This window comes from Neoarius graeffei, chromosome 25, assembly GCF_027579695.1.
Source record: "Neoarius graeffei isolate fNeoGra1 chromosome 25, fNeoGra1.pri, whole genome shotgun sequence".
In the NCBI taxonomy this organism is placed as follows: Eukaryota; Metazoa; Chordata; class Actinopteri; order Siluriformes; family Ariidae; genus Neoarius; species Neoarius graeffei.
In genome coordinates, this window is record NC_083593.1 from 22,914,395 (window position 1) to 22,942,261 (window position 27,867).

A 27,867-nucleotide genomic window follows, 5' to 3' on the forward strand; every position below is an offset into this window, starting at 1 on the left:
TTCTACGCGGAAGGCAGCGTCTTTAATGGTCCGGAATAAATTGAATGCTACACGTTGATGGATTAATTTGTTGTTTCTCACCTGTGAAAGGTAATCCCATGTGATCTCGTTTGGATGGTAAACCTGTTGGTACAGTTAAACGCAGCTAATCTTTATTCTCCGCTTTGACCTATCCAATATGGCGGCGAGGATGACGTATGATTCTACGCGGAAGGCGGCGTCTTTAAAGGTCCGGAATAAATTGAATGCTACACGTTGATGGATTAATTTGCTCTTCTACGCCCTTTTTGAGGAATGTATTGTAGGACTAAAACCAACATCTGAAGAGGTGAGATCGCTCCTTTTTTTCCCTATTTTTGCTGGCGGGATTGACTCTGCCCTTAGGGGAGAGTCTCTCTCTCACTTTGCACCATTACACAATAAATATTCACAGTGAAAATATTTTGTAAGCGCGTTTCATGAACCAAGTTATAGGATTTGTTGACAACTCGCATCGAGTTCGTTACACTTCTACCCGGCGTGAAGCACTCACAGTCATGTGGTTGTGATGTCATCATAAACAAATCCGTTCTACTCATCCAGACGACTTCACAACGGCAACGTTGCCAGATCTTTCCACTCTGGAACCAGTTCTCAAAAAGATTGCGTTTTGGGCACCCAAAACGCCGGTGCCGTGTGGATGCCAGGCCTAAACAATAAGCAATTGTATCGGAGTCACCTGAATCCATTGCCGTGTGGACAGGGCCTAAGACATCATTTATCAGCCACCTACAATGCAGTCCTTGGCACACTTCCCAGACAACTGAATGCACACCAAAACCCAGCTGTTTTCAGTGACTCACAAGAGGACAGAGAGAATCAGCATTCAATTGATCACCTTAACGGGCAATCCATTGATCACCCTAACGACTCTCGAGGCCGTTCACATCCAGCCCCCAGTGACCCACACCAACAGGATGACTCAACGACACCTTAGATGAGCTTTTCATCCATGAGAGGATAAATACCTGATACTCCCTACTAGTCAGACAGAACTGAAGAAGCCTTTCGGATGAGAGGTGAAACATCTTCAAGAATCTTCAAGCAAGTCCAGGTGCTCTCTTTTACCACCCACAGTTACTATGACCTGGATGACTGAGAATCTTCACAGACTATTCTATAGCACCCTGCACAATAAGCAGCCTGGATGTGGAAGAGCGCTTTGCTCCTTTAAAGGTCATAGGCAATGGTCGGAGGTGAAACGTAGAATATCAACTTTATTGTCTAGAAGAATGACCCAAAAAGTAAATTCAAAATTTCCTAGTGTCTAATTTGCACCCAAAAATTGAATAAAACGGTTAAAATATACTGTTTTGCCTAATTTCCGAAGGTTTGTTTACATCTCACTTATGCACACTTTCACCGCCAGGGGGCCGTCGTCATGACGTCATTTAAGCCAAACAGACTGGGAGCAGTTCTGTGTTTACTTGCGAACCAAGCACACATGTACAGACTTTGGTTGTGAGGGGTTGTGTAAAATGTCTGAAAGCGATAGCGATTTTGAAGTAAGAACTCTCCAAATTAAATATCGAGAGGTGAAACCATATATGTATGAACCTATGGCCGTTGCGAAGCAATCAGTGAACATGGCTCACTGGTTTGACTGTGCGGCCTTGGAATCGGACAGTGACTCGGCCGACTCTGATCGCGGTGACCCTGGACCTCAACAAGACTTGTACCCAAACGATTTATCCTGGTAGTTATGATAAATTCCTACTTTTGTTGTAATACTAAATAAGAGCCCTTTTGAAGAATAATTAAACCGCCCTCCCTAGTGGATATAGGTAACGATTACTCAGGGCTCGACATAAAGGATCACTTGTCCCGGACAAGTGTTAATGTCAGACAAGTTCATCGTCTCAGTTATTTGTCCAATCGGACAAGTGCCAAAATACGCTGATATTCGGGTTACATATCAAATTTATCAGTTTATTCACATGATTTCCGAAGCATCTCACTCGACATTTTGTTTTAATGAATCGCTGGATGTTTCTCTTCGGAAAGAGCGACGTGTGCATGCGCAATATTCTGCCTGCAAAACCGGCCAATACCGCTTCATGTATTTGAGCTGAAAAGTAAACGGTCATTTACCAGACCCTCCAGGATATCGCGATTTGCAATTTCAACGCAAATTCAACCAATCCCCGTGAATTCAGGGCGGTGTTGCAATTATATCCAATCACCGCAACTTTCCCGCAAATTTGACCAATCGTTGGCGTCATCTTGAGGTGACGTCGACAAACTACCTTCTGCCTTACTTCCGTGTATACGTTCAAGAGAAGCAGCATGTGCGAGTCAGTGTTTATATAGGCTTAAATTCTGTTACTGAAAAAGTGTGTTATGTTTACAGTGAAGGACTGTGTGCACTTTATTTTTTTTTTTACTTAATACAAGAAATTAATGGCTGCCAACATTTTTGCCAAAATGGCATTTTATTTTCCATTGTTTAGGCAGCTTCAGCATCATACTGTGAGATTCTGTTCAAATTGGTTTTTTCTCTTCTATGAAGCCTGAGCCATTTATTTATTATTTAGTTTATAATTATTGTTTAATTTAGTCTTCAGGAGAGACTGCCTGCACACAGTACTAGTTTTTTTTTCTTGCATGAAAGCTGAGGCATTTATAGTATATTTTAAGGTAACTTCATGTTGTTCTGTGAGGTTCTATGCACTTAACTTTTGAACCAACAGGTGCATTTGGATAAGTAAATCCTATTTTTCTGCATTTTTGTAGTCCTGGTAATCTTTTATATTGGTAAAGTTGTTTATAGGACCATTTCTCAGTGTCTGTTTTTAAAATTAATAGTTTTTCAGTAATAACTTATTTAACATACTCAATTTTAATCACTAAAAGAGAAAATTGCAACAATTTCTTGCAACTTTCACTTCCGCCTACAATGTAATCGCAACAAAAACCTAAAAAACACCACAACTTTCATCGCAACCATGAAATACCATACAGGAGCCACTCTGAATAATTAGACAACAATTAATCAGTGGAGGATATATATTCAAAGTTAATCATTTAAAAATGAAAATATATATAATTTTAATTTTCTGGTTTTCAATTTCTCATAAATAAATTAATGATTGATGGAGTCCAATTTTTTTCTGCAGTGAATAGATTTTTGTGTTAAAGTAATTCTGGTGAAATTAGTTTATTACAAATAGTTTGTGGTTTTTTTTCTCAAATTTTTCTTTGGACAAGTCAACTTCACATTCAGACATGTAAATTTCCTTTCAACTTGCCTGACAGGACAAGTGGTTTCAAAAGTTAATGTAGAGCCCTATTACTTGACAGTGCGCCGGTAGGCCACATTAGCCTGCCATCCATGGCATTATACCAAGGGCGTAACCATGGTATAAATATTGGGGGGGGTCCAAATTTGAGCCCTTCCCAAAATATTTTTAAGTGCATTTCGTGCAATTTTTATATGGGCCTATTGATAAAGATGTGCTTATCTAGAACATTGTTTTGATGAATACAATTACCAATGAACATGTTAAACATTTATATCTTGGGTTTTTTTTTTTGTGTATCAGGCAAAACACAAAACAGAATGTGCAACTGCAAAACATGTAACGCAATACAACATACAAAAAACATGTAAAACATTGCATGAAAATGTGTCACACCAGAGCTAGTCACACACACACACAAACACACACAATTTTCAAACAAATGCAGAAATGCCAAATTGCTACAAAAAAATGGCTACCAAAGCAATAGAAAGGAGCATTACCCTGGTTAATAGGTCAAAACAACATAGAACTTTGTAGAAAATATATTGACTTTATCTAAATAAATGGCCCAAAAATATGGAGGCGTTCAAGAATAGAGGGCTACCGCATGACGTCACCGTACCGCGAGATTTTGTTAGGGCGCCATATTGGAAGACCTCAAGTATATACACATACAAAACAAACTATGAGCGAGAGTGAAGTGACACGATGGCTGATAAGTCTGGTTATGTGAGTACATTACCAGCTGCAGAAAGGGCACGGTATGTGGAGAAACTGGCTGTGATTGATGGGTTTGACCCATATGATAAGGCTCGGGGCAAGGGAGAATGGAAACATAAGGAGGACCTGACACCAATTCTGCCATCTGTTTGCTACCCAGACATTGTAAACGATTTGTTGTTTACACCCAGTGCCTACACTGCTGATGACTTGAAGGCCTACAAAGGGCTACAGGCTTACAATTATGTTGTTAGTGGCTTGGTTCATGATATTACAGCTGTTGTTAAGAATAACCTACATATAGTTATGGCCAAGGTAATCTTGTTGATATTTATCTTTTAATAATATATCTTTTCAGTTGAAAAATTAATACTTTTTGCTATTATTAAGGTATCCATAATTTAGGTTAATTTATCCAAATTATACATATGTATTTATGATCTATGCCTACACAACAACTATGCTTTATTTATATAATAAGAGGGAGAGCAAGCCCCAAACCATCCTAAAATTATTATTATTATTATTAAATTGTAGAAGTCTGGGAGGCTTGCTCCTCATACAGTTATCAACTTGGGGCCAGTTTAGCATGTTTTAAATCTGAATTTCTTGCGTTTGCTTACCTCAAAGTGTCCGCAGATCATGCACAGACTTATCCATTATATCCACAGTTTTTTGCCAAGTCTCACACAGGTTTCTTTCAAGTCTACTGTTGGGCCAATAAATCATAAATAAAACAGCTCAGATTTGTTTGTTTAAGTCGTTTGCCACTCCACTTTATTCTCGTGGGTTCACATACCGCTGCCGTTATTTCCCCCTAATCACGAGTTTGTTGGTCTTCCAATATGGCGCAGGGTCTGTTTACTTCCGGGTTCGGGTGACGTCAGTGAAATCCCTCTATAATGACTGACCAAAATGATAATTTTATTTAATTTATTTACATTTAATTAAAGGACAGTATGCTCTTATTACTAGCCTACTGATGACATGCAGCCTATGATGAGGTTAAAAATAAAGTTGTTTTAAGGACTCGTAATACAATGCTCTTTACCAGTTCATCTTCAGAGCAGGTCTCTGTCTGTTCCCTTCCTCCATCATGCCTGTGACTCTCTGTGACAGACTCATCATGTCTGTGACAGACTCATCATGTCTGTGACTTGTCTGGAAAAAAAGGCGAATGTCAGCCCGTTGGTCCTTCCAAGGGCGTAAAAACGGTGTTGATATTGGTGGGGACATAATTTGGCCAAGCGCCCCAGTGCGCCATGGTTGTCGCATGAAATGTGGCCTACACTGTACAAATGATTGGTTGTCCATTCCTTTGTGTTATTTTGATTTTTAGCACCAGGTACACTCAGTCTTAGACTTAGGCTAACATCTGCATGTATACGGGCAATACATTATCACACAGAGAAAGTGGACATTGAAGTTGCTGTGAATTTCGCTGTAGTGGATGACCTACCCAAAATACAACAACACAATCAATCAAAATTATGTGCTGCTGCTTCATTTTCACACAACTTTTACTATTTTCACACATTTGAAACATCATGTGCTTCCTTTTGAGTTACTGCAATTTCAGAATCTGGAAGTAATGTAGGTATGGGTAGTAGAAGTGTGAAGAGTTTTGGTAGTTGTAGTGCATTTTGCAAAAATGTTTATTCATTAAGTTGAAAGGGTTAAGTGACAATTGTTTCACATTTTTACATTTTATTGCAGAGGTTACATACATGCGCATATACACATGCATATATACATATGCATATACATGCAAACAATGAGCAAGAAAAAAGTAAACATTTAGCATTACCTACAAGCATTTATTAGTGTGTGTGTGTGTGTGTGTGTGTGTGTGTGAGACAGAGAGAGAGACAGACAGAGAGAGATTGCAAACAGAAACTCCTTGCTGTTACAGGATCATATGACAAAAATGTCATATGTCTTCCTTACGTTTTCTTTTATTGCCCGACATCACTGCCTGTGTGCTGTTTTGCTGTAGCAGCGAGCTGGATGCTGATTTTACCGCTTGCTACTGCTTACAGCCAATGACAACAAAAAACCATAGCAACGTCAAGGCAACGGGAGGTGGGCCAATCAAAAACCATAGCAACGTCAAGGCAACGGGAGGTGGGCCAATCAAAGCTTCATAAAGCTTTTTTACCTGCTGTCCCCACCAATAGTCAGCCGTCTTTGAGAGGTCTGTTCACAACTGAAAATCAGCTGGAAGCGATACCGCGTTTGGTGTTTTTATTCAGCGTTTCCCGCATTGCGGCTTCTCCATTCAAAAATGGTATGGACATTTTAAACTCAGCTGAATATTGGTATGGACGCGTCCATACGCATTTTTACGCCCATGGGTCCTTCCTTTTCTTTGCGGCTACCGCCATTTGAATGTGTCCACCAGCAGCCTACCTGACAGTCCGACTGAGTGGATTTTCAAACCAACGAACCACATGGGCTGACCCAAGTGCACAATCATAGGGGGTGGTCGCAAAGGTTTTTTTTGTTTGTTTGTTTCTCTGTGCTTCCTCAATTGAAAGTAAATCGGACATAACAAGGATTCATTATATAGCCATGGTTCAGGATGGCATATTATTTGTCTCATATTGATTTAATATGCCAAATATTGGGGGGGACAGATTGGTACTTTCCCAATATTGGGGGGGGACATGTCCCCCCCAGTGCCTATGGTCGTTACGCCCATGCATTATACTATTTATAACCTACTCTAAGTGAGGAAATATCCCTTTGTCTCATTTCCACAATGATTGTACAGGATCCCTCTGGATTCTTGACTTGTCAATTGCAAGCAAAAGTAAAGATGTTTACCTCCGATCTTCTCCTTTTTGCTTGAGCGTTACTGGTCCGTTTCTTCTTTGACTGCTTGATTTTGTTTCACACGCACAACCCACTCTCTCCGCCTCGTCTCCTCTTTCGGAAAAAAACAACCCTCTGGCTTCACGCGCACAATCCACCCTCTCCGCCTCTTCTCCTCTTTCGGAAAAAGCCAACCCACTCGCTCTGCCTCTTCTCTTTTTTCGGAAAAAGCCAACCCACTCGCTCCACCTCTTCTTTTTCATAAAAAGCCAATCCTCACACTCCACCTCTTCTCGTTTTTCAAAGAAAGCCAACCCTCTCGCTCCACCTCTTCTCCTTTTTAAGGAAAAAGCCAACCCTCTCACTCCACCTCTTCTCCTTTTTCGGAAAAAGCCAACCCTCTCGCTCCGCCTCTTCTCCTTTTTCGGAAAAAGCCAACCCACTCGCTCCGCCTCTTCTCTTTCGGAAAAAGCCAACCCACTCACTCCGCCTCTTCTCCTCTTTCAGAAAAAGCCAACCCACTCGCTCCACCTCTTCTCCTCTTCCGGAAAAAGCCAATCCACTCTCTCTGCCTCTTCTCCTCTCTCGGTCAAAGATAAAAACTTCTTCCTGAGCCGGTCCCGTTGTTACAGTTCACTGCACAACAATAAGGCATAGTTTTTCTTTGGAAATTCCCGAACGCATGTCTGCACTCAAGCCGAACGGCAATGCAAGTAAACGGAAGTGGACTCAACTCAAGCGGTTTATTTGTCTTAAATGACATCACGCGCCGAGTGGTCACGAAAATAGCCGAACAGAAATTCGCCACGATCCGCACCAACTTATTTTAATTATTATTTATTAACAATACTTCTTGGGACCAGAAGAAAATTACAGAGGGCTTTTTAACATAAAGTTTCAAATGTCACTGATTCTTGGGATTTTGGATAAAACAGGTTTTAATTTTGAAAACAAAAAGTTACTTGTAGCGGTTCGTATGAGTGGGTGGAGCACAGAGGACGGCAGGACAGAGATCAGGTTTGCAACCAGCTTTATTGCCACACTTTTCAGTTTAACAATTATTGCGGCTTTGACAGACACACACACAATCGGCGCCTAGTTTGGGCTGAGCTCCTCTGCTCTCACTCTCCCTCCTTAAGTAGGGCGCGGTCACTGGGAAGACTCACACAAACACAGGTTAATTCATGTCAGGTGTAGTGATTCTGCCACTTACCTTCCCTGACTCCGCCCTCCTGTCACAGACCGGCGCTTGACCATGCCCCCGCTGCCACATTACTTAAATTACAAAATCTAAAGGTATATCATTATAGGACAAGGCCTTGGCTGTTCAGCAATGTATCAGTGCAAGCTCCTCATTTTGTATTTTTTTCATAAAATAGGCATTTTTTTCAGCTATTACTTTGTTTTAGTTAACACCGTCAGACACAATAAAAAGCAAATTATTTTGTACATATTTGGTCTAATATATATTTAGAGTTTTTAAATCATTATCTGGCATTCTTAGCACACATATATACTGTTAAAAGTTGAATATTCACTTTTATTCAATTTTTATACAGTTTCACGTGTACTCCTTTAAAGATCTAATATACAATATTTACTTTCAGCCTAAGGAGACAAAGTAATGTTTTTTTTATTTAACAAAAATATTTTTGCATTAAAAGAGACTATTACTTTCATAACTCAACAGCACTGAAGAAACATGTTGTAAGCATATTCATTTAAAACAAATAAAACTCCCTCTGACGGTGGTGACTTTAGAACTGACGGTGGAGACAGTGGCCTCATTACAGCATATAATTCCAAATTTCAATTCCAAAGTCAATGACTTTTTGCTTAAAAACTTAAACTATTTGGTCCAAAAAAATAACAATCCTGAGCAATGTAATAAAATTTTTTCAAGGAATATAGGCCTAAGGTACAATTAAGCAATATCATTTTCTCTTACGCGTTCTCTTGATACTTGTTGCCTACGTTTCCAAGCCTTTCTCTGACTTCTCTTTTCCCTTTCATTCAAGTCACTGATATTTTTAATCTTCCCTTCCTCCACTCTCTTCTTCCATCTTTGCCTTTCCATACTGAGGTATTCCTCCTTTAGCTCTGCATCACTGTGTATTTTCTCTCTGTGCTTTTTTTGATATTCCCTGTTTCTTCTTCTCTCCTCCACTGATAGCTGCGGCCTACCCATAACTTCCTAAAATACATAAAGTCAAAGTTGAGTGTAATGACTATGAAATTGAGGGAGATGTTATGAATGTTGGATTTGGTTAAAGGTCATTCCATTTCCATTTGGCTTTAGTCATTGGAGAAGGGACATTGTATACTATGTGCTATATAGGTAGGTAGTAGGTGCCCTATGTGCATTAGGGTTATGACTGAAAGTGTTTTCAAGATTTCTACTTTCCTGATGTTGCATTTGGTGAACTTTTACTCATTACTTTTTTGAAGTTATTTTTATTGGGTCATGCAAAAACCTCCCACACCCAACATCACCTCACTTTTGATAAATACATATATATTAAATAAATCATGATTATAAAATAAATTCATTGAAAGATGTATAAAGTACTTTTACTTTACACATCTTTCAATGAATTTATTTTATAAATCATGATTTATTTATTTAATATACATGCATTTATCAAAAGTGAGGTGATCTTGGGTGCGGGAGGTTTTTGCATGACCCAATAAAAATAACTTCAAAAAAGTAATATATGAGTAAAAGTTCACCAAATGCAACATCAGGAAAGTAGAAATTTGGAAAACACTTTCACAGTCATAACCCTAATGTGCATCCCAAATGACATAAGCCAAATGAACATGGCATAATAGTGAATTGAGAGAGAGAGAGAAGAAAGGCACACTACATCCCCTAAGGGTTGGACAATAGGGAAGAAATATAAGAGGAATTACATAAATATAAAAGAGGTTAATGAAACATCATGTCATATTGGTATTTATTGTGATCAAAAATTATGTTCTAGCCTCCGTTGAGAGCCATTTGGAGGTTTTTGTCACCACCGTCAGACTGTGCGTCACCACCGTCAGACAAAAAACCTGACGGTGGTGACGTCTGACGCATGCACGTCGTTAGGTCCATTTTAGGGGAAAATGTTCCCAAGCCCCCCTATAATTTTCAGTGTTTAAAAAAAAAAAAAATTATATTATATATTATATTATAGTGCAGACTTGCACATAACAAACCAGCAAGAAAACGAGTCAAACAATAATGTGTTTCCAAGTTCTAGCTACGACACGAATAAAATTATCGTTATGTTTCCCAGCATAGCCAGGTAGGCGGGCATGCGCGGTTCAGGCGGGAGCTGTATGTTATTAGGCCTACTTGCTGTAACGTTACGTTCCTGAGCCCGGCAGAGTTGTTAAGAGAAGAAGAGGACTTAATTCGCAGTGAATGATACAGTGAACAAGAGACTAACTTGATGTCAGTCATTGTTAATTGCTTAACGTTACCTACGTTTATCTAAGGGGAAGAAAATGTGATGTTGTAGGCTACTTGTCCCTTTTAACATTATGGCAGCTAAACTGAACTTTATGGAAAATGTTAGCCAATATTAGCGTGAACAGTTAAACTTGACAGCTTTCTATATTCTGTCCCATCTGTGTATTGGTATGTTCTTCAACTATTGTGAATGAAAACTAAATGCCATTAGTAGCAATAGTTATGGCGAAAGAAGATTTAATGTGTCCTTTCAATTCACTGGCTAGATGGATATATGACGATTTTTTAAGAGAGCGAGTGAGGAACAGGAGAGTGACAAGGGAGCTGATGCTGAAGAGGTCTGCGTGATCGAGGTCAGTAAATGTCAACAGAGAAAACAGGGCAGAGTTCAACCAATGCACCGTTTTGAGACGGTTTAGCTACGGTTTGATCTAGGCCACTAATCGAACGAGGTAGCCTATTTGGACGTAACGTAGTAGCTCACAACGCTTTCCTCGAGTTAAAGATGACAACGCGTTGCATAAAAATGGAAACTGTAGGAACACATTTCAAAACATTGTGACCGCATTGGCCTTTGCAATAGGCTTCTGAGTTTGTTTTCTTTTGTTTGGTGGGTGTGTCAGAAGTCACCATATCAGCACTGATTGCCTGCACATCAAAAACCCACCAAATTAAAAAGAAAAAACATGCACAGTAGGCTATCCACCTCCAGTTGAATGATACGAGTGAAAATAAAGTAATCCCCATATTTATATGCCTTAATCAAGCTTGGATAAAAGCAAATGGCAAGCAATGGCCCACTCAGCTGCTCCTGTCTGATCAACGCCTTTAGTGCACCTCCGTTTCTGTTGAATTAACCGTCTTGCATGGCATAAACTAGCTCCTTATTTCATATTCAGTTCTGGTCAACTTGACTTGTATTCCCTGTCTAGGCTTAGCCTATAGTCTAAACTAGTCTCATTGGATGTTAAAGATAGGCCAGCTTACATACAGTAGGCCTACACAACAAAATATTTAATGAATTAATGATTTTATAATAATTTAATGAGAACAGTCATAGGCTACTGTAGGCCTCCTGTACATTGCCATGTCACATAATTGGCCAATGCATTTGATGCTTCCACCCACAAAGTAGAGCAAAGTGGGCACAGAGCTCACAACAGTGTCACAACATTGATAAGAATGGATAGTTGACTTTCTATATTATAAGTTCTTCTACTTAGTTATATACTGTAATTTTGTCTTTAATTGTTGATTTAAAGACATTTCCTCCTCTGTTCTCTAACATATCACTGTTACTTACATTAAAACTCTTATGTAAGACTCACTCAGTCAGACATACACATTGAGTTTATAAGAATGTAGCTGCGTACTGTGAAATAGTCTCAAGGATGTTCATCTTTCCTGTGATGTTGTACAACTTGACAACTTATGACAACTTATATTTTGGGCTAAACTAAGTAAGACCAAGTAAGGCCTTAGTTTTTTTTCTTTGCGTTTTAGCCCATCTCGTAAAGTAGCTCTAGCTAGCACTTAAATAATGAAAGCTGTTTTTGAGATAGGACAGAAATGGTGAACAAATTTTCTTTCTAAACTTCACTATCAGTTTAAGCTTATTTATATGTTTGATATCTGCTCTGAAAACTGTGTCCCCCAAAGAGTTAAGGTATACTGTATTCTCACTTGGCAGAATAAATGTTTGAGAAACATTCATATTTGTCTGTATCAGTGTTGTTTTTGGCAGCCATTTTGTATTTAGTTTTAGTCTTATGGACGAAATGTTCATTAGTTTTAGTCACATTTTAGTCAATTCTGTCCTTGATAGTTTTGGTCTAGTTTTAGTCAACGAAAACTAAAAGGGTTTTAGTCAGTCATTCATTTTAGTCGAAAAAATAATTACTTTAAAAAACATTAAATTAGGCCAATGCAGAGATAGGAAATTGTAATCGAGGTTGACAGGTCGTGCATAACATACTCTCTACATAAACACTGTCTAGTGTGCATGCTGTCTACGTAAACGCTGTCTAGTGTGCATGCTGTCTACACAGACATCCCAACCTGCAGAAACTCATTTCAGGGAGGTGTCGTGACGCATGACTTTTTTCCCCCCATCAGCAGGGTGTGTATGCGTGTCACGACACCTCCCTGAAATGAGTTTGGATGTCTGTAAACCAATCAGGATGCTCTTTGTCTAGCATGCGCTACATGAACAGGCACATGCGCAGTCTCTCTCTCTCTCTCTCTCTCCCACTCCGTCATATGCGCGATGCAGACATTAATGTTTCACGTGCACGCTCTTGCTTGCTTGCTCTAGATTCCCAGAGATATTATCCAATTTGCAGGCATCAGGGAGCCACTATCAATATGCGGAAGACTCCCGGAACTTCCGGGAGACTTGGGATATCTGTCTACATAAACGCTACATAAGTAGTGTGTATGCTCCATTGTTCACAGACTCGTGTTTCTGCCTCCGTTTAACATGTCGCAATGCACTGATAGAGCACAAACATGTCATGATGATATTTCACAGTAACTCAAATATGGGTCAATATATGACAAAGCATTCAGTTGCTGTCCCACCAATAATACCTGCAGGACAAGTTTTACTCATGACATGTTAATTGAATTTAAGTTAGCTTAACCAAGCCAACTTAGCATGAAGCTAGTGGTCCCATTCATTTTCACCAGGTCACGGTGTTTTGGAAAACTTCATCGGAAATTCAACACAGACCGATTGTTGAGTGACATTAATCAAAGCTAGCAAACGAATGCATGATCTGTTAACAGGACTTCTTGTAGCGTTAACTTACCGTCGCAGAAATAGCAGCATGGTGAGCCTTTAGATGCCTCTTGAGGTTGGTCATATTCTTGCCACGTAGTTTATAGCCACAGCGTGTACCTCCGTCTCCCACTACAAGGCATTCTGTTTCATTTTCTGCTGGATTGTGTGTAAAGTATGTCCATAAATCATCGCGTCTTTTCCGCCCACCAAGCCCTTGTGCTGGCGTTGCCGCCACCATGGTCCATGAACTGTGTGCACTGTGCCCGGACGTGCCCGGTGGTGGGCGGGACCAAACAAGGACCGGATGCAGTGCATTGCTGATATTTTCAGCATTTGGCAGACAGGTTGCACGGGCCGTTGGAGGAAACGCCATGCATTTTGATAGTCCTATAGCCAACCCACTAACATTTTCGTCTCGTCAATGAAAACAGATACGTCTCGTCATATTTTCGTGATCAAAGAGTTATGTTTAGCTCGTCACTGTCTCGTTTTAGTCATGAAAAAAAAAGGTGTGTTAACGAAATCATTTCTTCATCGTTAACGAAAACACTGGTCTGTATTGCCAGATTTCACTAGGATTTTGAACTAAGCTAGTTGTAACTAAACTAATTAAACTAAGCATCACACCATTATGTTGTCTCCTGTTCAGTGCATCAGACTGAAATAAATAGCTTTATTTGGAATATAACCTAATTTTACCAAATGCATAGATGAAGATATTTGCACACATCTTTCTTCATAAACATAGCCCCAGCCTCTAATGAACTGATTTAGACTTATTTTGTTAATATTAAAGATGATATCCTGAAGACTTAGGAGAGAAATAGCAGGGTAGAAAAAGAAAGTGATCCAGACAACAGATTCTGATAAATGTTCTTCAAATAATGAATAATTGACGAAGCCTATGTAGGAGCAATAAAAAATTTCGGCGCGCGCGCGCATTACTGAACACACTCCTGGGGCTAAGCCCCCCCCCATCCCTCAATCCTAGTGACATCCATGGTCTGACGGTGGTGACAAAAACCTACTCTTTCACATGATATGCAGGAGTTGTTCACATTAGCCATCTTGTTTTCCCTCTGTTGCTAGCTACTTCAGACTTCTTAAAAAGTATACATTTATATATGTCATAATCTAATCTAATATTTTTTGTATACAAAAGTGACTGTGTTGACATGCAATGGTTGTGACTGTAAAATCCACAAATCACCGCCTTTTGGATCTAACAAACGATTTATTTAAGGCCTCCAATAAACCTGGTACCCTGAGCTCTTTGGTGTCAACAGACTACAGTAAAGCCTTCGACCATGTGAGCAGCCTGTAACAATACCCAATTCAGAATAACTTCATAAAATGTATTACATCAGCATGCAAAATGCTCCAGAATGAACAATTGCTTAATTCAGCATGGTCTTGGCTAACTCATTACAACATATAACACTGCAGGTGCTGGAGTTAGAATAATACACTTTTTGAATAGGCCTGTGATTTAACAGAAAGCAACCTTCAGTATAAACAATTTCAATGTCTTTGCTGTATTTTGCTGTAATTATGATCATTCATAAACCAATTTATTATTACTTTTAATAGAATCAACATTTATTCTTTACTGAAAATGAACATACTCGGCTTTGAATTAATGCATCTCATCTCATCATCTCTAGCCGCTTTATCCTGTTCTACAGGGTCGCAGGAAAGCTGGAGCCTATCCCAGCTGACTACGGGCGAGAGGCGGGGTACACCCTGGACAAGTCGCCAGGTCATCACAGGGCTGACACAGACAACCATTCACCCTCACATTCACACCGACGGTCAATTTGGAGTCACCAGCTAACTGAACCTGCATGTCTTTGGACTGTGGGGGAAACCGGAGCACCCGGAGGAAACCCACGCGGACACGGGGAGAACATGCAAACTCCGCACAGAAAGGCCCTAGCCAGCCACGGGGCTCGAACCCGGACCTTCTTGCTGTGAGGCGACGGCGCTAATCACTACACCACCGTGCTGCCCTGAATTAATATATAATCAGCATAAAAAGAAATCAGTATGGGTGTTTATATGAATCAAAATACATTTGTGATTACTTAAGGTGTACGTTTATATATGAATCAAAATACAACCCCGATTCCAAAAAAGTTGGGACAAAGTACAAATTGTAAATAAAAACGGAATGCAATGATGTGGAAGTTTCAAAATTCCATATTTTATTCAGAATAGAACATAGATGACATATCAAATGTTTAAACTGAGAAAATGTATCATTTAAAGAGAAAAATTAGGTGATTTTAAATTTCATGACAACACCACATCTCAAAAAAGTTGGGACAAGGCCATGTTTACCACTGTGAGACATCCCCTTTTCTCTTTACAACAGTCTGTAAACATCTGGGGACTGAGGAGACAAGCTGCTCAAGTTTAGGGATAGGAATGTTAACCCATTCTTGTCCAAGTAGGATTCTAGTTGCTCAACTGTCTTAGGTCTTTTTTGTCGTATCTTCCATTTTACGATGCGCCAAATGTTTTCTATGGGTGAAAGATCTGGACTGCAGGCTGGCCAGTTCAGTACCTGGACCCTTCTACGCAGCCATGATGCTGTAATTGATGCAGTATGTGGTTTGGCATTGTCATGTTGGAAAATGCAAGGTCTTCCCTGAAAGAGACGTCGTCTGGATGGGAGCATATGTTGCTCTAGAACCTGGATATACCTTTCAGCATTGATGGCGTCTTTCCAGATGTGTAAGCTGCCCATGCCACACGCACTAATGCAACCCGATACCATCAGAGATGCAGGCTTCTGAACTGAGCGCTGATAACAACTTGGGTCGTCCTTCTCCTCTTTAGTCTGAATGACACAGCGTCCCTGATTTCCATAAAGAACTTCAAATTTTGATTCATCTGACCACAGAACAGTTTTCCACTTTGCCACAGTCCATTTTAAATGAGCCTTGGCCCAGAGATGATGTCTGCGCTTCTGGATCATGTTTAGATACGGCTTCTTCTTTGAACTATAGAGTTTTAGCTGGCAACGGCGGATGGCACGGTGAATTGTGTTCACAGATAATGTTCTCTGGAAATATTCCTGAGCTCATTTTGTGATTTCCAATACAGAAGCATGCCTGTATGTGATGCAGTGCCGTCTAAGGGCCCGAAGATCACGGGCACCCAGTATGGTTTTCCAGCCTTGACCCTTACGCACAGATTCTTCCAGATTCTCTGAATCTTTTGATATTATGCACTGTAGATCATGATATGTTCAAACTCTTTGCAGTTTTACACTGTTGAACTCCTTTCTGATATTGCTCCACTATTTGTCGGCGCAGAATTTGGGGGATTGGTGATCCTCTTCCCATCTTTACTTCTGAGAGTCGCTGCCACTCTAAGATGCTCTTTTTATACCCAGTCATGTTAATGACCTATTGCCAGTTGACCTAATGAGTTACAATTTGGTCCTCTAGCTGTTCCTTTTTTGTACCTTTAACTTTTCCAGCCTCTTATTGCCCCGTCCCAACTTTTTTGAGATGTGTTGCTGTCATGAAATTTCAAATGAGCCAATATTTGGCATGAAATGTCAAAATGTCTCACTTTCGACATTTGATATGTTGTCTATGTTCTATTGTAAATACAATATCAGTTTGAGATTTGTAAATTATTGCATTCCGTTTTTATTTACAATTTGTACTTTGTCCCAACTTTTTTGGAATCGGGGTTGTACATTTTATAAAAAAAAAAAACGTTTTTATACCACTAGCAGCACGCAGGCGCCTTGCTGATCTTGGTACTAAACTAATTACAGGAATTTCCCTTCTTCTCAGAATTAGTCAGCTGAGTTATGCGGAGGTCATGTTCTCAGTTTGTTTTTCTTCAGGTTTTGTTTCATATGAAATGACAGTGGACCTGACGAGACCATTCTCCCTGCAGTAAAGCAGCGTCACGTGACACGTCATTACAGATCGATCTGAGAGAAGTCAGAGCATGATAACGTTAGTTGGAAATCGCGGAGGCGGAGTGTGTTCTATTTATAGACCGGACGCCTCAACTCATGAACGAACGCAACGGAGAGTCTCACACAGCTCGCATAAACTTCAACAGCCACAAATCCGTTGTCCAAAATAAATGAACCCGACACCCTATTAATTCCTGCCTGATGTGATCTTCATTCACCCGAATTTAAAAAAAAAAAATGAGCAAAGGGCCGCAACAAACAAAATTAACGTTCGGAATTGGAAAGCTAACAGAAGTTAAGCAGGCAAAGAGAAGGAGGGAAGGTGAGAAAGTAACGGTTAAGTAGCCTACAGATAGGGCTACAGTGAGATGCAAACCTACACTGACAATTTTATGCTGAAATTCAATAGAACTGCAGCTAACCTACATTGACTATTATAGTCATGCTATGTTGGATGGATAATTAATGTTGTGATGGATAGATTATCCTTTTCATTAGCAAGCATTACCCTAACATAACCTATTGCAAATAATATTTAATTGTGGTCCACAATTTGTGAATCAGTTATTTAGACTGTTGTCGTTTTGAAAATTCAACAGAGGAGACAGGAGACAGAAAGAATCAGGCAGCTGAAAAGAGAGGGAGAGAACAGAGGAAGGGCCTTCACAAATGAGTGAGAGTCAAGAAGCAGTCAGAAGGTCCTGGTCCAGGCTCTGCAGTCTATGACCCTGTAAATTATAAATGCAACAGTCGCCACTCTGATGAGGAGAATCAGAGCATTCTCCAAAATAGATGGATGAAGGACCAGTATAAATATCCCCAAAACCAAATCTCAAAAAAGCTGCATTTTTCATAGCCTGCTTTACTTTGTCAAAAGCTGCCTGATGGGAGGGTCCCCATTCAAATTAAACTCCTTTTTGTAATAAAGATAATAAAGGTGTGACTGTGCTTGAAAATTTGGGGATTAACATGTGATTAAAGTTTGTTGACCCCAAAAATCCTTTCAGTTGTTTTGGCGTAGTGGGCAATTGTAACTTATCCAATGCTTTGACCTTGCAAGGGTCAATTTTTATGCCATCTTTCCACAATTTTCTGCCTTTTGTGATATTTTACTTCCTTTTATGCTAAAGTGCATTTTGATCCTTTGAGAGGATGTTCTGCCTCTCTAAGAAGGGAAGAAATATGCACAAGATCGGATTTCAATTTTTGAAAATTTGTAGATGCCAAGTAGCAAATTAATAAAACTAATAATTTTCAGGGGCGGCACAGTGGTGTAGTGGTTAGCGCTGTCGCCTCACAGCAAGAAGGTCCGGATTCGAGCCCCATGGCCGGCGAGGGCCTTTCTGTGTGGAGTTTGCATGTTCTCCTCGTGTCCGCGTGGGTTTCCTCCGGGTGCTCCGGTTTCCCCCACAGTCCAAAGACATGCAGGTTAGGTTAACTGGTGACTCTAAATTGACTGTAGGTGTGAGTGTGAATGGTTGTGTGTGTCTATGTGTCAGCCCTGTGATGACCTGGCGACTTGTCCAGGGTGTACCCCGCCTCTCGCCCGTAGTCAGCTGGGATAGGCTCCAGCTTGCCTGCGACCCTGTAGAACAGGATAAAGCGGCTAGAGATAATGAGATGAGATAATTTTCAGCAAATACCTCAACAAATTTTGAACTAAATTATTGAAAATAGCTGGACTCAATTTCCAACCTTGTGGGCATCGTGTAGGCATGTACTTTTCACTTATAAGGTAATGTAAAAGCCAAAAGTTATCTACTCTCCAGGTGTAATGAGAGCTGATTGGAATCAGAATGAAGTTGGTCTGAACTAAAATACATTGGCTTAATTTGATCCATAGTGTCCAAAATGTGAAGAGGGTCAGGGAGACCTAAAGCTATTGGTTGAGTTCATTTATTGTCCTCTCGAAGATCAATAACCAAATGTTTTTTTTTTTTTGGGGGGGGGGGGGGGGTTCCTTGTAGAATTTCTGTGGTTTTGCTCCCATTAGAACTGGTTCCCCCACCCACCTGTGGTGGTTGGGATAATAAGCCCTGACTTTTCCTGTTCTTCAATTATTTTCTTTTGGGCCTCTATTTAATTTGGGGGGAGACAATAAGCAGGGAGGAAGAACAGAACAGCTCTCTCCTTCAGTTTCACCCTTACATCGCCCAATTTTGAGGCTGGTAGTGGTTGTTCAGGATCATGAAAAACATTTTGAAATGATCTTACGATGTCATTGATCTCCGACCTTTCTTTTTCTGATAAACCACAATTATCTGCTGTAAGCAGAGGTCATAAGTAATCCTTACCTGTTACTTGTTTTATGCGATTTATTCATGGTCTATTTGTCATCTTGACCAAAACACTTGAGAGTTCCAATGCATCTGGGAGTCAGTCTTCCTATCCTGGACTTCAGTTTTTGTGCATGTGCCCATGCGTGTATCCTGTTGAAGCCTAATGTTCTTTTTTTGGTCAAATTTATGGCTATTATAAGCATGGTGGGTGGGGGGGTTTGTGTAGCCTACACAATCTTCAATGGTCAGGTTTTGTAATTAAGAACTTGCCTTATAGTATAGTGCCGGTTTATGAGACAGTTCACCCCATTCTGTATGCGGACTGGAAGTAGGGCCTGTTCATTTGGCTTTACTGTGTATTCCTGTATTAAGAAGGCCTGCATGTGAGGTAGAAATATCATTGTATTTTGTACAAAGTCAAGCATGGCAGAACCTTTAGTCAGAAAAGCCAGTGCTAGCAAACAATCATCTGAAAGACCTTTTGCCACAGCAAAATCTATTTTTACTATTTTGGTGGTAATGTAGACATCTAAAGTAATTATACCCAGAAAATTTAGCTGGGATCCCCTGGCTGAGAAAGCCATCTGAGCACTGGTTTTATTCATGACCTAGGAATGCCTAATCTATTTAGAAGATCAAGGTTAATCATGGAACAAGAAGCCCCTGAATCAGTGATAGCTTGTCGTTTTACACCACAAAGAAATACAGGTATCATGCATGTTGTTAGACTTTACTTATCGTTAGTAGCTGATGGTTCTGGATTGTAAGTTGCAGATATATTTTTTCCTGTACATCAGTGTTGTTTTTGGCAGCCATTTTTGATTTAGTTTTAGTCTTATGGACGAAATATTAGTTTTAGTCACATTTTAGTCAATTCTATCCTTGATAGTTTTGGTCTAGTTTTAGTCGACGAAAACTAAAAGGGTTTTAGTCCAGTTTTAGTCATTTTAGTCGAAAAAAATAATTACTTTAAAGACCCACTGACAGTCATTTCGTATTAATTTTTAAACAAAAAATATATGACTCCAAAGATAAATTCTGGTTTTAATTCTTGGTTTAACTGTCCGTTTTAAACATCAGAAGTAATTTTAAATTTCGCGCAGGGAGATTGACCTGGATATGAACTGGGCTCATTCAGAGATGCCGGAAGTGACGTCACATCAGTGTGTCGTTTTTGTTTACAAGTCACTATGTTGGTTCAGTTCTCACAAGTCTTGTGATATTGAGCTGTAGTTTTGTTGTGATTTCCTTGCGTGAAAAAGTTAAATGGCGTCTAACCGAAAAGGGATTATATGTGTGGCTTACGGGTGTTCTAACACCACGTCGGAAGGAGTGAAACTCCATTCCTTTCCTTGGAAAAAACACCCTGAAATAGCAAAAGAGTGGGAAAGAAACGTTTCCAAAACACGTGCGAACTGGAAGTCAACAAAATGGTCACGTCTCTGTTCAGCACATTTCGAGGAGCACTGTTTCACTTTGTCGTCCAGAAAAAAAAATTACAACAAATTCCTTTCATCACCCCCTCCTCCGTGTCTTATTATAGAAATCGAAATACTGACAGACTATAATATAATGCAACTTTCTTCAAATTAGACGCTCCAAGAAATAGAAGACTCAGAACCCAATGTACATGTGCCAGATCATGATTATCAATAGGCCAAAGCAGCTAATACCAGTAATGTACAACAACTGAAAGGCCAATACCTTGTTTCATATATTTAGTTAGGATAATATACATGATATATGTGTGGAGTGATAGATATAAGATGTCATCCGGCATGTTTTTTCCTATACCATAAAAGAAAAAAAATTACAACAAATTCCTTTCATCACCCCCTCCTCCGTGTCTTATTATAGAAATCGAAATACTGACAGACTATAATATAATGCAACTTTCTTCAAATTAGACGCTCCAAGAAATAGAAGACTCAGAACCCAATGTACATGTGCCAGATCATGCAGAGTAGGTTATACCAAATATTGAATCTGAGGTTTGTCACAGACCATGCAGACATTGTTTTCAACTTCTATGTGCCATGAAATTGTTCAAATGTTCTTTTGTCTCTTTATGTTATTCTTATTTTTGTATTCATGCCGACTGTGTTGGTTCAAACTGATACGGTAAAAATATGAAGTTTTGGATATTCTTCATAACACTTCTTCATGCTCTGAATCAGAAATATCCGCATATTCGCCACTGAAACTTGACAAAGAACAAGAGAAGTGATCGTCTTCGACATGAGCCATGTTTTGTTTTCATGCAATCCAGAACGACATACACTGATGTGACGTCACTCGCCCTAGCGGCAAAAACGGGCAAATGGCTCATGGCGCTTGTAGAAGCCGGGGCAAAAAACACAAAATTGGCTCTGAAATTCTTGATTTTCTACAAAGACAACCCTTTATTCAAGTTGAGTTTTGGATATTTTATTTCACAATACAGCAATAAAACAATAAATATACATATTACGTGGTGTAAAAAGTTGTGTCAGTGGGTCTTTAAAAAAGATTAACTTAGGCCAATACAGAGATAGGAAATTGTAATCGAGGTTGACAGGTTGTGCACAACATACTCCCTACGTAAACACTGTCTAGTGTGCATGCTCTCTACACAGACATCCCAACCTGCAGAAACTCATTTCAGGGAGGTGTCGTGACACATGACTTTTTTTCCCCATCAGCAGGGTGTGTGTGTGTGTGTGTGTGTGTCACGACACCTCCCTGAAATGAGTTTGGATGTCTGTAAACCACGGGCGATTGCTCTAAGACAACGAGGGAGGCTCAGTCTCCTCTAAAAATGACAAACATCGTGTAGGATGAATTGCGCTAGGCTTATGTTATAGCCGACCTTATAACATTGCTATTTCAGATCCAGAATCATAGAAATATATGTGCTCAACCCAACTACAGTGCGAAATCATTCCGTTATAACTTTCCCCAGTTCGCCTAATGTGTGCGTGAGTTTTTCCCCCTCGTGACAGCGCGATGCAGCCCAGCCTCAGTGGACTTCAATGGCATTTGGGAGCTATGCGCTTGTCAATCTCAAAATGCAAGACGATTATTGGACAAATACTGCGAAAATGCCTGCCCACGGAGTCCCACAGACTCCCAGCCTCAGTGGACTTCAGTGGCATTTGGGAGCTATGTGCTTGTCAGTCTCAAAATGCAAGACGATTATTGGACAAATACTGTGAAAATGCCGGCCCACGGACTCCCAGACTCACAGTGGGAGGGACATGGCAGTTTCCGCGAGGAGACTGGTGATTGGTGAAAGCGGCTGGATATTTTCTTTGATTGACAGCTCATTTCAACTATAGACAGGCAGCGGTGAATTTCAGTTCAGTCCCATGCGGATTCGCAAGTGCTGTGGTGTATTGTAAGAGACCAGCTTACATTTCGATTTCATTCATTACATACGGTTTCTACCAGCTTTTTTAGTTTGTATATATTTTCATTGTAAATACAGTGTTGTCAAGTTTGCTATCTTAGTTCCAGAAATTTCATTTATTTGAGTGACTGAACTTGAGGGGGCTAGTCAGCTAGCAAGAAAGCTGCGCACGGATGCCAAGCATTGCCGATTTAATTTTGGCGAAGCCATTTGCCAGTCTTCCTTTCGAGGAAAAAATTAAAATTAAAGAGCAGAGTAGACCAACGCCTCAAATTGACTTGGTGAAAAAGGTAGGGAATAATACTCGTTCCTTTCAGCTCTCCTGGTACGAGAAAGTGAATTGGCTAACAGCAAGTGACCCACATCAACAACAGTAAATAGGCTACTTTAGTAATATGTCATGGATGGACCAAAAATATAGAATCTATTTAAAATGTTTATGCTGAGTATATTATATTGGAATATATGTTTTTCTGGATATGAATTAAACACCGCTACAATTTGGAAAACATTTTTAAACAAAAACACAGCCGAGAACATTTCACACTACAGACCTGGATTAAAAGTGAAGGGTTATCAAAATTGTCAATAAAACATTTCTCAGTCAAAATAAGTAAAATATAGGGAAAGTGTCATTGAATGAAATGTGTGGCACCCAGCTCTATGTTTGGCTCCCCAAGGTCAGTGCTTGTGCCTATTCCAGAACACTCTGCTGTTACTGCTGAGGTTCCTGACAAAGAGCTGCTTTCAATAATGATCAATTTTTAAACAACATGCCACAATTTTAAAATATAAAATGTTAAAATATATCCCCCCCAACACCACCATCATGTATATTGGACAGTAGGCTAATGGGCCAAAAGAACCTGTTATTTCACAGTTTGTGACCCTGCCAACAATCAGCCAGATCAGAGGCAAGAGTATGGGCAAAATTGATGTGTTTTTTCTTTTTTCTTTTAAAATCTGGAAATATCGTAACCGACCAGCCTCCCATGTTTGAAAGACTACCAGCCACCACTGCTGTAAACCAATCAGGATGCTCTTTGTCTAGCATGCGCTACATGAACAGGCACATGCGCAGTCTCTCTCTCTCCCACTCCGTCATATGCACGATGCAGACATTAATGTTTCACGTGCACACTCTTGCTCACTTGCTGTAGATTCCGGGAGATATTATCCAATTTGCGGGCATCAGGGAGCCACTATCAATATGCGGAAGACTCCCGGAACTTCCGGGAGACTTGGGATATCTGTCTACATAAACGCTGTCTAGTGTGTATGCTCCATTGTTCACAGACTTGTGTTTCTGCCTCCGTTTAACATGTCGCAATGCACTGATAGAGCACAAACATGTCATGATGAACACACAACTAGAAGATGACCACGCTGTCCGTTAATGTAAATATGATGGCTAAACATGCTGCTAATGTTAGAGTAGCCAGGTATGCTGCTACTCATTTAGACATATTAAGGCACAGCAACAGGTCTGAAAAGCTACATTTCCCCCCGTATGTTTCACAGTAACTCAAATATGGGTCAATATATGACAAAGCATTCAGTTGCTGCCCCACCAATAATCCCTGCAGGACAAGTTTTACTCATGACATGTTAATTGAATTTAAGTTAGCTTAACCAAGCCAACTTTAGCATGAAGCTAGCGGTCCCATTCATTTTTGCCAGGTCACGGTGTTTTGGAAAACTTCATCGGAAATTCATCACAGACCGATTGTTGAGTGACATTAACCAAAGCTAGCAAACGTATGCACGATCTGTTAACAGGACTTCTTGTAGCATTAACTTACCGTCGCAGAAATAGCAGCATGGTGAGCCTTTAGATGCCTCTTGAGGTTGGTCGTATTCTTGCCACATAGTTTATAGCCACAGCGTGTACCTCTGTCTCCCACTACAAGGCATTCCATTTTATTTTCTGCTGGATTATGTGTAAAATATGTCCATAAATGATCGCGTCTTTTCCGCCCACCAAGCCCTTGTGCTGGCGTTGCCGCCGCCATGGTCCATGAACTGTGTGTGCACTGTGCCTGGACATGCCCGGTGGTGGGCGGGACCAAACAAGGACCGGATGCAGTGCATTGCTGATATTTTCAGCATTTGGCAGACAGGTTGCACAGGCTGTTGGAGGAAACGCCATGCATTTTGATAGTCCTATAGCCAACCCACTAACATTTTCGTCTTGTCAACAAAAACAGATAGGTCTTGTCATATTTTCGTGATCAAAGAGTTATGTTTAGCTCGTCACTGTCTCGTTTTAGTCATGAAAAAAAATGTGCGTTAACCCTTTGATGCAAAACATGGGTCAAAAGTGACCCGGCTGAGTTTTTATCTTCTATATCTTTGCAATAAATTAATTCCATCATTCAGTATTCAAGGTATTCCTCAATTAACTTGTTTTTGATCATCATACATCCTTATTTTATTTTTTCCTTTCTTACTTTTTGAATAAAAACCCTTTTTGTATCACTACCCTTCTAATGCACAACATGGGTCAAAAACGACCTGCATTCATTTTCCAGATTATTTCATGTATGGCTGAGTGATTCTATGATATACTTTTGAAATAAATTCATTTTGTCATTTACTTTTCCAAATATGCAGTAAATATCTTGTTTTTGTTTAGCACAAATCATTTTTATTTTTCCTTTCTGAAGTTATGAACAAGCACAGCTTTTGTAATTCTACATCAAGTTTGCACACACGGGTCAGAAACGACCCGCATGCATTTACTACAGTGTTTGGTGGGAACTGTGAATTGTGCTTGTGTCAGACATTTCACAGCTCAGCACAGCGCCCTTTGCCCATCTAATACATGTAAGTAATGTTTTTCAATTGTTCTAACATTACCTTAGAAAAAAATTGATTATGTTTAGCTTACCTTGAGAGTGAGTAGATTACTTGTCAGAAAGTTACAAGTAATAACTATTAGCTACCTAGCTGTTGACATATTCTACTTTAGTTAGCTAATTTTATTGTAGTTGGCTTAGCTAACTACATAGTTAATAAATAAAAAACTGGCCCCATTCACTGCTAAAGTAATTACATGAAACAAATATTATAGTATTAAGACATTTAATTTTAAATTACACTTGGATGACCCATGTGTATTAATGTAAAAAGTATTTTTGTTCATAAAGTAGGAAAGAAAAAATTAAATTAATGATTTGTGGTAATTAAAAACAAGATATTTAAAGAATACTTGGACTATTCAATCATAAAATAAATTGATTTCAAAAGATAGAGCAAAGAAAAACTCAGTCAGCATGAAATAACCTGGAAAATGAATGGTCATTTTTGACCCATGTTGTGCATTAGAAGGGGTGTTCATATGTTTTGCATCAAAAGGTTAAAAACAACACTGCTGTATAGAGATGTGCACCCTTGTACCCTTGTTCTCTGGAGGGGGGAATGTTCCCTTTATTCTTTATCTGCTTAGTTTTAGTAAACTGGGGATGTGTATTGTAATATCACTCTTGTTTATTTTTCAAAGGCCTAACTCGGTGGCTTACCATATTTACACTCTTTTTATAGACCTTAAAATTGTGACCCCTTGAGGTGAATGCTGAGTTATTTGGTCTGTTTGTTATTACTGTGCTCAGCGTGGCATTGAATGAAGAGCCGGGGAGGGGTTGTTGTTTAGTGCCACGTGCTGTCAAAATTGCTTAATTTTACCCCTAGCGAGTACCCTGGGGTTTTGCTGGCTTCCTCACATTTGAAGATGAGCAAGTAATGTTTGTTTTCATTTGCTGTTTATACATTTGTGCACCCTGAGAAATAGTGCTTCTGAATCTGCATTGATGCTTGTAATGTTGCCTCTTTACGGGTCTGTAGGGTTGTAGTTTTCTTTGGTACCTATTATTTAATGACCTGATTTTATTTTGTGTATTTGGAGACCTTGATTCCCTTAATGGCCCAAGCACCTCGTTGGCCTTTCTTAGTCATGCTTGCACCAATTTAGTTTTTTTGTTATTTACTTGATTAACCTTAAGAAAACATTTGAACAAACATACCCTTTCATCTCATCTCATCTCATTATCTCTAGCCGCTTTATCCTTCTACAGGGTCGCAGGCAAGCTGGAGCCTATCCCAGCTGACTACGGGCGAAAGGCGGGGTACACCCTGGACAAGTCGCCAGGTCATCACAGGGCTGACACATAGACACAGACAACCATTCACACTCACATTCACACCTATGGTCAATTTAGAGTCACCAGTTAACCTAACCTGCATGTCTTTGGACTGTGGGGGAAACCGGAGCACCCGGAGGAAACCCACGCGGACACGGGGAGAACATGCAAACTCCACACAGAAAGGCCCTCGCCGGCCACGGGGCTCGAACCCGGACCTTCTTGCTGTGAGGCGACAGCGCTAACCACTACACCACCGTGCCGCCCCCATACCCTTTCATTGTCCTCAAATTTTGCTTGATTGGTGTATATTTGACAGCTTTTTAGAAAGTCATGTGTATCCTCCTGATCAGTCCCTGAAAAAGGTTTTGGCTGAAAGAGGGAAAGGGTCGCCCAACTTTTTTTGATTTTGTGAGGGTGTTGGACTCTTCCTCTATCTTTAATATACGTCTTAAAATTTCTGAAAAAGCCCCTTTTGGGTTAAAAGATGCCACATGGGAGACAGCCATAGCTAGGTTTGAGAGCACAACCTGATCAGAGTAACTTAAATGATACCTTCGGTTGAAGTCATTGTTTTACCTAAACTGTCTTCTAAATATTGTTTCCCAGATCTAGGCATTTATTGAAAGAAAAAAACAGTGAATTTATTTTGTTCATGGTCTACCTTGCTGTTTCTACGTGTATATATGCACACACGTTAGATCTGAGTGAACTATTGTGACCTTTTTCCACAGCTATATGTTAACATTACATCTACAGCTATATGATACATCCTAGACTTATTTACTTAACACACTATTGTGATCGCCTTATGTGTATTGACCGAGTTCTAAAGTTTAGGAATTTGCAAACGAGTGGTTGGCATGAATATTTTCTACATGTATGGATATGTTAATAAGCAAAAACTACCCCAGATTGTGTACATGTTTCCAGTAAAGCACTACCAAAAGCAAAACTGATTTTTCTCCTTTAATATATTATTGTGCGTGTTTATAATTGAAAGGTAATATATATTACTGGGGGTATTTACCAGTAAGAGGCAACCTGAACCATGTACTCAG

The 27,867-nt window shown here is 39.8% G+C and overlaps 1 protein-coding gene across 8 annotated transcripts in view; it reads right to left on the bottom strand.

Moving 5' to 3' along the window:
* LOC132873613 (uncharacterized) overlaps positions 1–27,867 on the bottom strand; it is a 145,058-nt gene that overhangs the window by 110,597 nt on the left and 6,594 nt on the right. For 4 of the 8 annotated variants that reach the window (XM_060909341.1, XM_060909337.1, XM_060909340.1 and 1 more), the window contains exon 1: positions 5,053–5,448. The exons of the other annotated variants lie outside the window; for them this stretch is intronic. In XM_060909341.1, coding sequence (XP_060765324.1) covers positions 5,053–5,315 — 263 coding nt within the window. In that variant the 5' untranslated portion in view covers positions 5,316–5,448. Of the gene's footprint in view, positions 1–5,052; positions 5,449–27,867 lie in introns of those variants that run through there. 8 annotated transcript variants of the gene reach the window in all.